Source organism: Zingiber officinale, chromosome 11A, assembly GCF_018446385.1.
Source record: "Zingiber officinale cultivar Zhangliang chromosome 11A, Zo_v1.1, whole genome shotgun sequence".
Lineage (NCBI taxonomy): Eukaryota > Viridiplantae > Streptophyta > Magnoliopsida > Zingiberales > Zingiberaceae > Zingiber > Zingiber officinale.
Window position 1 is genome coordinate 29041801 of NC_056006.1, and position 16193 is coordinate 29057993.

At 44.8% G+C, this 16193-nt stretch overlaps 1 protein-coding gene across 1 annotated transcript; it reads left to right on the forward strand.

Annotated features, from left to right (window-relative positions):
- The first annotated feature begins 10927 nt into the window (after positions 1-10927).
- On the forward strand, positions 10928-12559 carry LOC122031322 (myosin tail region-interacting protein MTI1-like). The gene is made up of 2 exons (XM_042590449.1): positions 10928-11397; positions 12325-12559. Exons 1-2 carry the CDS (start codon positions 10928-10930, stop codon positions 12557-12559), a joined length of 705 nt encoding a protein of 234 aa, XP_042446383.1.
- The last annotated feature ends 3634 nt before the right edge of the window (positions 12560-16193 follow it).

Below are 16193 nucleotides of genomic sequence, written 5' to 3' on the forward strand. Positions count from 1 at the left end.
TTAATCTATCAAGATACAAGCAGCTAGTCATAAAATCCATCCTACTCTCTTGAATATCCCTATTTCCTCTTCAAGATTATCTCTCAAACGTCCTTACACGGGCTTGCACCTGTCACGTGGATCCCTCGGATGATCGAGTGAGAGTTTATCTTTACAAAGTCCACAAGAAATCCAAACAATCAATCAAGAATGAGAATTAAGCACAAATCACCATTAATCATTCAAGATCTAATTGATACAAGCAAGTCAATGTCATTGAAACAAGAAAATGGCAAATCCATTAGAGATTACATCAATCCATCATACAAATACTCCCTTAATCCTAGAATACAAGATCTACTCCATGAATCGAGGAAGAAAACCCGAAGAAATAGAGATTACAAGCATTCCTTGAATCCCCAATCCAAGAAAACAAGAAGAGGGGGAAAGAGAAAACTTATCTACGAAGAAGCCTTGTCTTCGGATCCAATCCTCGCTCCGGAGTCGAAATCGTCGAGATCTCCCTTAAAATCGCCAAATCCTCCCAAGAATAGGAGGAAACCACCAAATCTTGCTTTCTTCCAAAGGGAGATCCCTTTCAATTCATGAAGAAGGGTTTAAATAGAGGAGAATGCGCCACACGGCCCGTGACACAATGTGAGATTCACATGCCATGTCCCCTCGCAAGTGTGACTCCACCGAACCTCTCTGGAAATGCTACTCAGTGTGGTGCACTGACCTGACTTAGTCTCGGAAATCTCACATGGCCGTGTGGTGCACAGCACTTCTTGGTCTGGAAATCTCCTGCAGGTGTAGATCCACCAGCCTGTACCTGCTGGTTGGCTTCAAATCTTGACACTGGTGCGAGGTTCACATGGCCATGTCATCTTCCTCTTCTGTTGGTGCCAAACTCCACACGCCCGAGCTCCATACAGTCGCCAGGTGTGAGCTGCACGCGGTGATTTCTCCCTTCGTTTCCTCCAATGCATGCCCAAAGATGTAGATTCTTCACCAAATCGACTCCTGTGTACAGAAAATGCACAAAAAGCAGATCTCCGAACCAAAAGAGTAAATATGCTAAAAGGAAAGCTGGAAGTATAAAAATGCATAGATCAAGCATGCTCAAAGTATGTAAATGTGCGTAAAAATATGCATAAAAGAGTATATAATCTACGCACATCATGCCCTTTCGCGTTCCCGCTCTTCCAAGGAGTTGCCGGATCTCAAGACCGTCAAGCACCGGTCCTCTAGAAGTATCCACACGGACACGTAGGTGGAGAAACCTCACACAAAAGGTGTGCGAGCACCTTGGTGAGATTCGGCCAAGCAAAGAGGAGAGGGAGAGGGAGAGCTTGAGAGCTTGAGGAAGAAGAAAGGAGTAAATGAGGAGTTGAATCAAAAATTCATTTCCTTTCCCTCACTAAAGTGGCCGGCCACATTTGGTTGTGTAACCCCCATTTCCACTTAATTACAATTAAGTGGAGGCCATTAAGAGGTGTCTTGTAACTCTTATGATGTGGCACATCATGAAGATGTGGACCATTACCATTGGTCCACATCTTGCCACCTCACAATGATGTGGCAAATGAGTAACCTCCACTCATTTAATGTGGCCAACCCACATTAAATGCAATGGAGGCTTGTAACCTCCATGAGGTGGCAAAACAAGATGATGTGGAACAACACTATTGGTCCACATCTTGCCACCTCACTCATGATGTGGCAAAGAGTCAAGTCAAACTTGACTCTTCCTCTTCCTCTCTAGTCAAGTCAAACTTGACTCAATCTCTCTCATGGTTGATCTAATCTAACCATTTGATTCAAGCCAACTTAATATAATGAATCTAATTCATTAAATTAAATTGATCTAATGATTCATAATCTAAATTAGACTCATTAAATACATGAATCAACTTGAGTCTAACTCAATTAGCCCAATTTGGATTACTCTTAATCCAATTTGATTCATCAAATGAATCTAATCCTCTTGGTTCATCATATGAACCTAATCTCCATCTAAATGTCCTAAGTGTGTGACCCTATAAGTTCTTGTAACGTTGGCAATGCCCTAAACCCATTTAGGAGCATAAGTAATGAGCGGTATCTAGCAACACATCATTACTACCCAAGTTACAAGAAATGTCGAGATCCAACATCACCTTGTGACTACTAATTGTGACTCCTCACAATATGTGACAATGTCCTTCTATCCTAGACATCTATATTGATCAATATGAGGCATAGACCGTGTCACCTCTAATCAATCTAAATCTTAAACTCCAAGTAGACACACTAAATCAAATGAGCTCAATATCCCATATTGACTCATTTGGGCATGGCCATGCACTTCGTGGTCTCACTCTATCAAGAATACCGATGTCGCTCCCGTCATATGGGAGGGATAGATCCCATCTACATCACTCACATCCCTCTACATAATTTGTTATATACCCAGTAATCGCCTTTATAGTCCACCCAGTTACTTGAGCTTTAGATAACTCAGTTATGAGGAAGTGGATGTATGCACGCTGCTGGCCGATAGTGTCCTCCTTAACGCTAAGTTGCTCACGAAGAAGGGCCAATTCAACCTCGTGCTCGCTCTTCAGATTTGCTTGGACGCTGATTTGGCTTTGTAGGTCAGAGTGGGCCTTCTGTGTCGTCTCCATTTCGGCTCGCACTCGGGACTTAGCGGTACGATAAAGGGCTTCTATGTCCCACCGGCGTGTAATCTGACAGTCTCGATCGTCTGTCATCTCCTTCAGCACGGCTTCCTTCTAGGCAAGTCGTTGAGTAAGTTGATCTATTCGTATTTGGGGGGATGGCTAATCAACCTCGTCGGAAGATGGTGAATACATCGTGTAGGAGGAAGGAATATACAATAAAAATTATCTCGGTGCTTTTTTAAAGGGAGTTAAAGAACCTCTGAATTAACGAGGCCGCTGGGTAGGCGCGGTACCCCAGGCACTTAATAAAGTAAGCAGGCGTGGTACCCCAAGCGACAGGACATAAAGGAAGGTATCGCATTTAACACAAGGGAAGAAGGCGGAAGCATGGGGGCGTCTAGTCAGTCGGACTAACGCCTCCTTCGACTAGACTTGAAGGGGAGGCTTGTGATACGGTGCATGATGGAGGGGCCCAGGAGGAAGGAAAGGGAAGAGTCAAGGTGACGTGGAGGTCAGAAGTCAAGCAGAGGTGGAAGTCAGAAGTCAAGCAGACATGGAGGTCAAAAATCAGGGTGACGGGGCAGACAGAGGGTAAGGCGGCGTCAGGGCCAAGGAACAAGAAGGCCAAAAGGCCGAGATATACAGGTCGGGAATGGCAGGGCAGATCCACCACAGGATGTAGCCAGACGAGGCAAGGTATACAGGTCAGGATCAGGTCGGACAAGACAGGGTTGGACAAAAGTAGGTCGAGAACGATCAAGTCGATCAACTACGAGCAATAGCCAAACAAGACAAGGTATACAGGTCGGGATCAGGTCGGACAAGACAGGGCTGGACAAAAGTAGGTCGGGAATGATCGAGCCGATCAACTGCGAGCAATAGCCAGACAAGTCAAGGTATACAGGTCGGAATTAGGTCAGACAAGACAAGGCTGGACAAAAGTAGGTCGGGAATGATCGAGCCGATCAACTATGAGCAATAGCCAGACAGACAAGGTATACAGGTCGGGATCAGGTCGAACAAGACAGGGCTGGACAAAAGTAGGTTGGGAACGATCGAGCCGATCAACTATGAGCAATAGCCAGACAAGACAAGGTATATAGGTCGGGATCAGGTCGGACAAGACAGGGCTGGACAAAAGTAGGTCGGGAACGATCAAGCCGATCCACTACGAGTTAGGGCTAGACAAAGTAAGGCATACAAGTCAGGAATGGCACAGCAAGAAGGTCGAAGCAGGTCAGGTAATTGGACAGATCAGGATTCCTTAGATCACTGGTGCAGGTCGATTGAGCACTACAACACAAGCAATAGCTAGACAAGGCAAGGTATATAGGTCGGGATCATGTCGGACAAGACAGGGCTGGACAAAAGTAGGTCAGGAACGATCAAGTCGATCAACTATAAGTTATGGCGGGACAAAGTAAGGCATACAGGTCAGGAATGGCACGGCAAGAAGGCCGAAGCAGGTCAGGTAATTGGACGGATCAGAATTCCTTAGATTACCGGTGCAGGTCGATTGAGCACTACAAGACAAGCAAACCATGGAGTAGTAACTTCTTACCTGGGAGCAATCATCATATGTCAGGGAATATTCTTATGGTTTAGGACGCATTGCGCCTTGATTTCTCCGCCAACCTATGGGAGGATGCCATGTGTTAATTACTGCCAGATAAAGTCTGACACCTGACATTCCCTGATATCCGCTAGAGTCCAAAAACACCCGAAGCAGTATAAAAAGGCAAGTTTTATCGCGGTACAGGTACGCTCACTGGTTGTTTTTTCACCAGCCTTTTGTTTTAGTACTTTCTCTTACATTCTGAGGAAAATGGACCTGACTTGAGCGTCGGAGGGCCCGACCCGGGAACTTTTTCCCTGGTTTTTGGGTCTCTAACGCCCGTGTGAGCGGCGGTGTGTGTGTAGGACCTCGTCATCGTCCTCCGTCAGCTGCTGGTGGAAGCTCCTCCGTGACACTTTCCAAGTCATCCACATGATCCAACGACTTTCTGTCAACAGCCAGGACATCGCGACCGTCCTCTGTCCAACTCAGCTTCTGGACGGGATCATGGGTGATTACACATGCCAAGCTAGATCCACTAGTTCTTTGTGTTTTTCGAACAGTGTATTTAAGTGCTGTAATTTGGGCTTCTTTGCCATTTATATTCCTTTTGTAACAAGATTATTACAGCAAGATAACGTGTCTCTTGTTGCAGAAAATGTTGTTGCCTTGTGGTCTTCCTCCAGAGAGAGAAGAAGATTGAAGTCCTGTGTTACTTATGGCTGCTTCCTTGTATTTTTATTTATACTGCTGTGTAGAACTCTGTATGCGTGTTGAACTGAGATCATCTGTAATGAATTTGAAGTTTGCTGGCTATAGATGGTAAACACTTGTTTAACTATTTTTTGGTTTCTTTGTTTTTTCGTGGTTTATTTAGTAGAGGTTCAAAGTTGTTGGTTTCTTGCCTTCCAAAATGATCTGTTTATCGATTGAATGTCTGAAACTCGTGTTGCTTTAAGTTCACTCTTGAATATAGAACAGATGGGGGGTTTTCTTTGGTTGGTTATAAGAAAACTTGTCAGAAATAGTAAAGTTAAAAAGGAGAAAAATAGAAAGAAGAAAGGGCCATGATTCACAACCAAACCGCGAGCAGCCGTGAACTTGTGGTTAAGGGTGTCAATTTGGATAGGTCGGATTGGGTCGGGTTGAGTTGTTGTTTTTTTTCAAATCCAACCCAAACTCAACCCGAATACGAGTTCAACCCAAAACACCTACACCTGAACCCAAACCCGACCAACCTGATCAACTCGAGCCCGACCCAGATAATTTGAAAATCCGATTTAAAACGACTTTTTAGGGCTATTTTTCGTATAATTTTTCACTTTTATCTCAATACTCTATCATTATCATATAAATGTGATATTAATATATATAAAAATATCTTAATTTTTAAAATAAAATTCAATTTCACCCAAAAAATCGCACTAAACCTTATATTTAGGTCAACCCAGGACTCGACTCCATCCGAAAAAAAATACTCAATAATTTAAGGTGTAGATTGCATAATTTTTTCATAATTCAAGCTCTGATTTACACTGCCGCCGATCGTCGTACCACGACAAACAACTCAACCCGATGAGCACCTCCACGATGGCTGCCTCCGCCTTGTTGACGTCGGCGTAGTGTAGCGTCTGCAGCAGCAGTGCCCGTGGCCGCGTGCAGAACCTCTGCTCCCGGTCCATGTTGCGCTCCTCTTGCCATTGCACCATGTCGCGCACCACCGGCACCAGCCACGCCAGGATCGCAGCCACCGGCTCCCTCCAGCCCTCCATCAGAGATTCGTCCACCTCTGACAACCGGACCCCCTCCCTCCTCCAGCACTCCCTCAGCATCGCCCTCAGAGTCGCGCGCATCCCTAACGACAGCATCTCGTACAATTCCTCTCTCGCCGCCGCCACCGGCTCCTCCACTGTAAAATACCAAAAAATGGCGAATAATAATAAGGAAATTTTTCGAAATTTTTGGAAATTTTCTAGGAATTTTTCGGAGCTCGTAGGGACGAATTCCCGGGGATAAAAATTGGGCCTCGGGAAAGCCTGTTTAGACTACCCAATTAAGCGAGAAAATGTTTATTTTTATAAATTTCTTTTTCTTTTTACTTTTTTATCTTCTTTTATTTTCTCTGTTGTTTCCCTTCTCACGCCCGCACCATCTCCTCCCGTGCCCTAACCGACGACGGTTTCCTCTCGCGAGTTAAAGCCATTTCATTTCCTCTTCTCTTCCTCTTCCCTCTCGCGCCGTTTTCTTCCTCCACTCACTCTCCGCCGCGCCGATCTCCGATCACCAGCCACCCGAGCAGCGCCAATCAAGACGATATTTCCTCAGCCCTAGCGTCGGCCTCTCCTTCTCCTCCTACTCGAGCCGTCGCCTGTGCCCTAGATCTGAGCTGCACCGTTGACGCCTTCTTCCTCTGCAGAGTGTCGCCACCGCACGGGATAGCCCCGGCCACCCTCAACCATCGTGCCCTAAGTCCTCACTCTCTTCAGCCGACGCCCCACTTCCGACGCCACAGCCGTCGCGGCCAATCGCAAGCCACCGGAGGTTTGAGTCCTCCTCACACCGTTTTTGCCTTAGTTCTTTACTTCCGAGCTTCTCCCTCTTCGCGAGTTGCTTCCGCGCCATTGACGGACCTCAATCCTAGATCGCCTGCGTCGATCTGGGCCTCAAAGCACAGAGGTAAGACTGCTGCCCTAATTGGTGAATCGGGTATTTGATTGTTGCTGTGGTGTTCTTGGCCTGACTCACTTTGTTCCAGCATCATCAGGGGTAGTGAAGTTGCTTGTTCTAATTCCAGCAGCAACCATCTCTTGGCATTGGATCAGTGATCACAGCTGTGAACTTGAGGTAAGAGTATGGATTTGATATATGAGTTGAATTAGGGCTAAATTGGGTGAGTTTTGGATTGAGGTAAATGCATTGTTGTGAGTATAACTGTGGATTTCATGGTTAGTAGGATTATGTAGAGTTGATCCAATTTGGAATTTCTTTGCTTGATTAGGATTTAGTTTGGCTAATTAATGCGTGATAGAATTAGCTAAACTAAACATTGGTGACACAGGACTTGACGCGGGACGAGCACTTCGACACAGAGGTCGTTTAGCTCGATCTATATCGGAGGCGGGTACTTTGACCTTATGTCATTTGATATGCATAGTAGCCTTTTTAACAAATAGCAGTAATTATGTTTTCTGTCTGTTTCGGTTGGTCACTACCTAATCTGTTATATGCTTGCTTGTTTATTTATTATGCACTTCATGTTAGTACCTACCTGATTATACATGCTTATAGGGGTAGTGACACAACCATGTTTTTGTCATGTTTCAGGACCTAGGTTTTTTTTTATATACCTTATCAGATCTATGTTTTCTATGATTTGATTCTTTGACCTATGGTACATATTATGTAGAGATGGATTGATTCAGGATATTTTTCTATACTTAGTGTCATGCATCATCTCGCATGATTGCATGCTGTGCGATAGTCGACTCCATTATTGTGAGCATATCGCCAGTTACATGGATTTGCACACACAACCACTCATGGGTTAGTGGTTTATTCAGGCAGGGTGTGTTACAGCAGGACTCTGTTAGGCTCCGTTGGTCCGCTCATGGGTAGTGATATGCAGCGTGTTAGCCGGCAGAGATACCTCCCAGTCATCGTGTACCGGGAGATGAGAGCATTGAGCTCCCCCATTTATGATTTGGGATAGGAGGATAGGTGTACTCCGACAGCATCCCATCCACTCGGTCACTCATCAGGAGCAGTGATGGCAGAGTGCACGGTTATCACAACCCTACCCACTCGGTCTCACCATTATGTGTAAGATGGCTGATTGGCGTCAGGGGTGACCAGGACTTGCATTGGCATCATACGCATTGATGCATTTATTGCTTGTGTTTGTGTTTGCTGCATTTATATGTTACATATTGTTTGGATGCCTATGTTTGACATGTATACAGGATTTCTATACCTCTTGGACTGTTTGTCCTTATACCCAGGTCCTGGTTAGTACAGTTTTCTCCTATTGTACTTCAGTTGCATTTTATCCTTCTTATATCAGGAAATTGTACGCATGATTAGTGCTAGATGTTATTTCCCTACTATGTATATCAGTGTTACCCGCTGAGTGTTGGACTCACACCCTCCTCCGTTTCTATTTTTAGGTTGATGCTGTCTGGAGGAGTTTCAATCGCTAGTCCCCTGTAGACCATGAGGATATTGTTGGTCTTTTGGTTTTCTTACATAGACTATGCTAAACTTGTTCTGTTTGGTGGTATGGATATGGTATGGATTTTGTGATGTCGATGGATTTGGTTTGGATTTACTTTTACTACATGCCTGCCTGGACAACAGAAGAGGTGAGTTCAATGTGATTTATGCTTTAGGAGTGTAGTTGAGTAGGATATCGGTTTTTATGCATTATGAGTGTAGTTGAGTAGGATTTTTGACTTGGTTTTTCCTTATCGTATGTTTTAGTTCAGTTTTATTATTAAACTGCGTGGATGCTTGCTTGTTTTACTTTTATGTTATGCATATATGTTCCGGCCGTGTTGGCCGAGGTATTTGGAGGATGTAAAAAGTTTCAGATTGTCACCGGTACATGTTATTTAGAGTTCTAGAGCCAATCATTTGATGATTGTATTATGGACTTGTTGTACCATATTCTTGTATAAATAAAGGCATTTGTTTTGGTTATTATACTTACTTGTATTGGTGTCAAATAAACTAAGTATAATAGCGTCCTTGAGCAGAAGATTCTTACCTATATCAATCGATTGGTTGAATCGATAGTGAGATGATATAGGGAACACTACTCTTAATTATTCCTAGTCGAGTATTAATATTCAGGGACAATGTTAATGTAATAAGACTAGCATGTAGGTCAACTCGATGACTTGATCTCACAAGTCATGGATATAGAGATATCATGTTGACACATGGGTATACATTGGGGAATGTATACTGAATGACCCGCCATGAGAAAGTATCATGAATCGTTATATGAGTGTCATATACTTTCTCATGTGGCTATTAGTATGACTACTAGTCCTTAGACCTGAAGTCACCATGGTTCCCTACATAAGGAGTTATGTACTTTGGTTTCGTCAAACGTCACCCGTAACTGGGTGGACTATTAAGGCGATTACTAGGTATGTAACAAATTATGCGGAGGGATGTGAGTGATGTAGATGGGATCTATCCCTCCTATATGACGGGAGAGACATCGATATTCTTGATAGAGTGAGACCACGAAGTGCATGGCCATGCCCAAATGAGTCAATATGAGATATTGAGCTCATTTGATTTAGTGAGTCTACTTGGACTTCAAGATTTAGATTAATTAGAGGATGACACGGTCTATGCCTCACATTGATCAATCTAGATGTCTAGGATAGAAGGACAATGTCATATATTGTGAGGAGTCACAATTAGTAGTCACAAGGTGATGTTGGATCTCAACATTCTTGTAACTTGGGTAGTAATGATGTGTTGCTAGATACCGCTCATTACTTATGCTCCTAAATGGGTTTAGGGGCATTGCCAACATTACAAGAACCTATAGGGTCACACACTAAGGACAATTAGATGGAGATTAGGTTCATATGATGAACCAAGAGGATTAGATTCATGTGATGAATCAAATTTGATTAAGAGTAATCCTAATTGGGCTAATTGAGTTGGACTCAAGTTGATTCATGTGTTCAATTAGTCTAATTTAGATTATGACTCATTGAATCAATTTAATTAAATGAATTAGATTCATTATATTAAATTGGCTTGAATTAAATGGTTGGATTAGATCAACCATGAGAAAGATTAAGTCAAGTTTGACTGGACTTGAGAGTAAGAGGAAGAGTCAAGTTTGACTTGACTTTATGCCACATCATTTGTGAATTGGCATTAAGTGGCCAATGATGATGTGCCACATCATCATAGTTAACATATGAGTGTGCCACCTAATGGAAGTTACATCTTCTCCTTTGCTTTAATGTGGTCGGCCACATTAATGAGAGGAGTTACACTTGGTGTGGCCAGCCACTCAAATGAATGGGAATTCATTTTTTTCATTCAAGGCTAATTCACATCTTCTTCCTCCTTGAGTTCTTTCTTCTCTCCCTCTCCTCCTACCTTGGCCGAACCCTACTAAGGAGCTAGCACACTTTAGTTTTGTTATCTCCTTCTTGTGTTCATGTGGATATGCATAGAGAGTTGTCTACCTTGACAACATGAGATCCGACACTTCCTTGGACGAGCGGGATTCGTAAAGGGCACGCATCAAGGGTAATTCCTTCTCCTAGTTTAGAACTAGAACAAAACTTGTACTTGTAACATTTTTGAAAGTTTTAACTTCGCACGGATCCGGTGGCTGGGGGTTTCGGGGTTTCCGCGACGCGAAAAAGCGGTTTTCACGGCCCGAAAAACCCTATAGTACAGGGGAGATACTGCCGAAATTTCTTCGGACAGGGACTCCCCCGGAGCGTGACAATTTATTTGGTATCAGATCCAGGTTTACGAGTCAAACTGGGCATTTTCGGATTTTCGTTATGGTTATGTTTTGGACTTCCGTTTCGGATTTATATGGATTTCCGACGATGTTTCTCATTTGGAATTTCGAGGTCAAAAGTTGGGGACTGGATAGCGACGGAACATCTCCAAACGGCTTATAGGTATGATGTTTAATTTCATAGTTTGGTATTTGTAGTAATATTGAGTTATGATTTATTCATATATGAGACGAGGTGCACGTGCTTCCGCGTCAAGACGTGGTGCATCTACACATGCTCGTACACCGAGATGTGGTGTTGGACGGTCACTTACGAGGACCCTGGAATCTCTAGCAACGGATTTGCCAGAGATCCCTACTGGAGTTGAGCCTGTCGTCCAGAGGCAAACTCATGATACTGCGGATGTGTCGGGCTCTCAGATTCTGACAGCTTCGTTAGAGGTGCCCGCCCATACAGTACATGCAGTACCTCCTGCGGCATACTCGACACCATCGCCACGTGGACCTGCCGTGTACTCGGCACCAGCGACATCTGCATTTTCGATGCCACCATCTACCGTACCTTCAACTGCAGCCCCCTATGCTGATCCTGGAGTGCCACCAGCGGCATCTGCCCCAGTTTATGCAGCAGCACCGGGAATTCCTTTCCCGGTCTATCCAGTGGTACCACCTGTAGTACCAGCTCCGGTGGTTCCGTCAGTTCCGGCAGCCGTCCCTACCCATCTTACTGACATTGTCGCGGCACGAGCCAGAATTCCAGCATTGGCAGAGTCGATGAAGAGTCGATTCACACTCTTCCGAGGAGACCTTGATCCGAGTGTGGCCCTGTCATGGATAGAGACCATGGAGCAGGCCTTCTTCTATATGGCTTGCTCCGAGTGGGAGAAAGCAGGGTTGGCTGCTTTTCATTTACGGGACGAGGCCAACACCTGGTGGGTTACTCAGCGTTCCATTATCGGCGAGTGAAACATCAATTGGGCCAGATTCAGAGAGGCTTTTGAGAGCCGTTTCTTTCCACGAGCATATCAGATGACTCGCCGGTAGGATAATGTAGAGTATTTCCTGAGTTTGCGACAGAACAACCGGTCAGTGACAGAGTATAATGCAGAGTTTAACCGATTGGCCAGATTTTGTCCAGAACAGGTTGCTGAGGACAGTTCACGTATGCAGCAGTTTGTTCAGGGACTGGATGGTCATTTGCTAGTAAGGCTTGCCGATTTAGGGAACACATCTTACATAGAGACACTGGATCGAGCCCTGATGATAGAGTCAGCTCAGCAGAGAGCGCTTCCGGACAGAAAAAGGAAGCAGACGGGTCAGACATAAGGACAAATCCAGTAGGCATAGACGACCGGACAGGAGCAGATTGGTCGCAGTTAGCCAGGTCAGGGTACTTCTGGGGTATTTCGTAGGCCTCAGAAGTCAAGACAGTCTTCCTCAGGACGTTTCCAGTCTCCCCAACAGGGTTGGAAACAATCCACTAGCAACATTCACTGTTTCCGATGTTCCGAGACCACATCACCCTAGCCTGCTCTCTGGAACAGTCAGTTTGCTTTTATTGCAAAATTGCCTGGGCACCAGACCCGAGATTGTTCGCTGAAGGCTCAGCATATTGCTTCCAGGGTTTCTGGTCACGGAGTTCAGCTCAGTCAGACAGGGACTCAGCGAGGAGGGCACAAAGCCCAAACTTCTCATCGTCAGCAGAGGACAGTCCCCTCTGCAGCAGCTGCATTTGGCATGCTCGGACACGAGTATCCCAGTGCTCGTATAGTACCACAGAGCTCTGTTTCGGGACCACAGTATCTGACTCAAGAGCAGTACCAGTTGCAGCCTCAGCCCCTACTTCAGTACCCATAACAGCCCAGCTACTGGCTCAGTATCAGATGCAGTCCCAGCCCTCGGTACAATATCAGTCGCCGCCCTCTCAGACTTATCTGGCACAGTATCCAGGACCGCCTCAGTGGCAGGCTCCTGTCCAGACGCAGCAGTCGCAGGCAGCGTTACCACCTCTTCCTCCGCCAAAGACTGGGCGTATTCATGCGGTCACTAGAGAGGATGCGCAGCGAGCCGACGGATCCGTTTTCCGCGGTACGATTTCTATTTATGCCTTACCTGCAGATATACTGATAGATACTGGTAGCTCGCATTCTTTTATATCCCATACTTTTATGCGGGAGATTGGTAGGTTACCCACTTTCAGACCACAGCGACTTACCGTCTCTCTACCGTCTGGTGATACCTTGGACGTCACGCAAGAGGTCAGAGGTTGCCCGTTAGACTTTGGCAACATGATACTAACGGTAAATGTTCTAGTATTGGAAATGGTTGAGTTTGATATCATACTTGGCATGGATTAGCTGTCAGTATATCATGCTACAGTTGATTGCCAGACGAGGGTGGTCACCTTCCGGCCTCCAAACCAACCCTCGTGGAGTTTCACTAGCATCAGAGACGATGGCATCTCGATTGTTTCAGCGATTCAGGCGCAGAAGCTGCTGTCTCACGGCTGTCAGGGTTTCCTATTATCTTTGATTAGTACTGACGACAGCAGTAGTTCGCAGCTCCCTGATGTTCCCGTGGTCCGTGAGTACCCGGATGTATTTCACGAGGAGGCTACCTGGGAGCTCGAGGATACGAACCGAGTTCGATATCCCCATCTTTTCACATGAGGTGTGTGAGTTATTTTCTGTTAAGCATTTATATTTTTATTTGTTGTTAGTACTTGTTGATGGTAGATAATGAAATTTGGGGACCAAATTTTTATTAGTGAGGGAGAATGTAAAATACCGAAAAATGGCTAATAATAATAAGGAATTTTTCCAGAATTTTTTAAAATTTTTCGGGAATTTTTCGGAGCTCTTAGGGACGAGTTCTCGGGGATAAAAATTGGGCCTCGGGAAAGCCTGTTTAGGCTACCCCATTTAAGCGAGGAAATGTTTCTTTTTATAAATTTCTTTTTCTTTTTACTTTTTTATTTTCATTTATTTTCTCCGCCGTTTCCCTTCTCTCGCCCGCACCATCTCCTCCCGTGCCCTAACCGGCGGCCACCTCCGAGAAGCCTCCTCCCTTCTTCCTCTCTCGTCTTCTTCCACCACCTTCTGCCCTGATCTTCTCCGATCGCCAGCCACCCGAGCAACGCCGATCAAGCCGAGATTTCCTCAGCCCTAGCGTCGGCCTCTCCTCCTCCTACTCGAGCCGTCACCTGTGCCCTAGATCTGAGCCGCACCGCTGACGCCTTTTTCCTCTGCAGAGTGTCGCCACCGCACGGGATAGCGCCGGCCACCCTCGACTGTCGTGCCCTAAGTCCTCACTATCTTCAGCCGACGCCCCACTTCCGACGCCACAGCCGTCGCAGTAGATCGCAAGCCACCGGAGGTTTGAGTCCTCCTCACAGCGTCTTTACCTTAGTTCTTTACTGTCGAGCTTCTCCCTCTTCGTGAGTTGCTGCCGCACCATCGACGGACCTCAGTCCTAGATCGTCTGCGTCGATCTAGGCCTCAAACCACAGAGGTAAGACTGCTGCCCTAATTGGTGAATCGGGTGTTTGATTGTTGCTGTGGTGTTCTTGGTCTGACTCACTTTGTTCCAGCATCATCAGGGGTAGTGAAGTTTCTTGTTCTAATTCCAGCAGCAACCATCTCTTGGCATTGGATCAGTGATCACATCTGTGAACTTGAGGTAAGAGTATGGATTTGATATATGAGTTTAATTAGGGCTAAATTGGGTGAGTTTTGAATTGAGGCAAATGCATTGTTGTGAGTATAACTGTGGATTTCATGGTTAGTAGGATTATGTAGAGTTGATCCAATTTGGAATTTCTTAGCTTGATTAGGATTTAGTTTGGCTAATTAATGCGTGATAGAATTAGCTAAACTAAACATTGGTGACACAGGACATGACGCGGGATGAGCACTTCGACACAAAGGTCGTTTAGCTCGATCTATATCGGAGGCGGATACTTTGACCTTATGTCATTTGATACTGTTAGAATTTTTCGGGCCACGAAAACCGCTTTTCGCGTCGCGGAAACCCCGAAACACCCTAGCCAAGGATCTCGTGCAAAGAAAAATCCGATTCGAAAAATTCCACGTATTTATATCATGCTTAATACCCGAATATGTTAGATCTACTCCTAGATCTATAGTTTAAAGAAAAACTACCTTTGATGCGTGCCCTTCGCTTATCCCGCTCGACTAAGGTTGAAGTTGGATCTAGAGGGCACAAAGTAGAGCCCCTCTATATGTGTCCACACAAGCAATTAGGTGGAGAAGATGACCGAAACAAGGTGTGCTAGCACCTATGTGGTTTTCGGCCAAGAAGAGGAGGAAGAGAGGGAGAAGTTGCCGAGAGCACCAAGGAAGAAGAAGAATCAAAAAATTGAATTCAAAAATTCAATCAATCCACCATATCATGTGGCCGGCCACATAAATGTCATTAAGTGGGCAATTAATGCTCTTAATTGCCCCCTTAATGTGGCCGGCCACTCATGGGTAACCTCCCATGAGGTGGCAAGCATGAGGTGGCATGGTGATGTGTAGCATCCCCATTGGTTCTCCCATGCCACCTCATCAAATGTGGTGGCATCCAAGTCAAGTCAATATTGACTTTCAACCTTCCTAATTTGGCCAAAGTCAAACATGACCAAATTAACTCCCTTAATTGATTTATCCAACATTTGGATCATACTTGAGTCTAACTCATAGTCAAGTCAAACTTGTGGATTTAGGTCAAGTCAAACTTGCCTTTTATAGACTTTCCATATTTAGCCAAGTCAAACTTGACTTCATCTTTCCTCTTGGTTCATCATATGAACTAGTCTCCATCTATTGCTCTATGTGTGTGACCCTATAGGTTCTTGTCAACGTTGGCAATGTCCCTAAATCCAATTAGGGACATAAGCAATGAGAGGTATCTAGCAACACATCATTGCTACCCAAGTTACAAGAATGTTGAGATCAACATCACCAATATGACTAATAATTGTGACTCTCACAATATGTGACATTGTCCTTCTATCCTTGATATCTAGATTGATCTTATATGAGGCATAGACCGTGTCATCCTCCAATCAATCTAAGTGTCTTGAACTCCAAGTAGACTCACTATAATCAAATAAGCACAATATCACATATTGCCTTATTTGGGCATGGCCATGCACTTAGTGATCTCACTCTATCAAGACTATGATATCACTCCTGTAATATAGGAGGGATAGATCCCATCTACATCACTCACATCCCTCCGCATAATTTGTTACATACCCAGTAATCGCCTTTATAGTCCACCCAGTTACGGGTGACGTTTGATGAAACAAAATACATAACTCCTTATGTAGAGAACCATGGTGACTTCAGGTCTAAGGACTAAAGTCATACTAATAGTCACTTGAGAAAGTATATGACACTCATATAACGATCCATGATACTTTCTCATGGCGGGTCATTCGGCATACATTCTCCAATGTATACCCATGTGTCAACTTGATATCTCA

Coding starts and splice junctions, on each gene's coding strand:
- LOC122031322 (XM_042590449.1), top strand. CDS start 10,928: ATGAGACGAGGTGCACGTGCTTCCGCGTCAAGACGTGGTGCATCTACA. Junction 11,398..12,324: donor GTACCAGCTCCGGTGGTTCC/GTCAGTTCCGGC, acceptor TATTGCTTCCAG/GGTTTCTGGTCACGGAGTTC.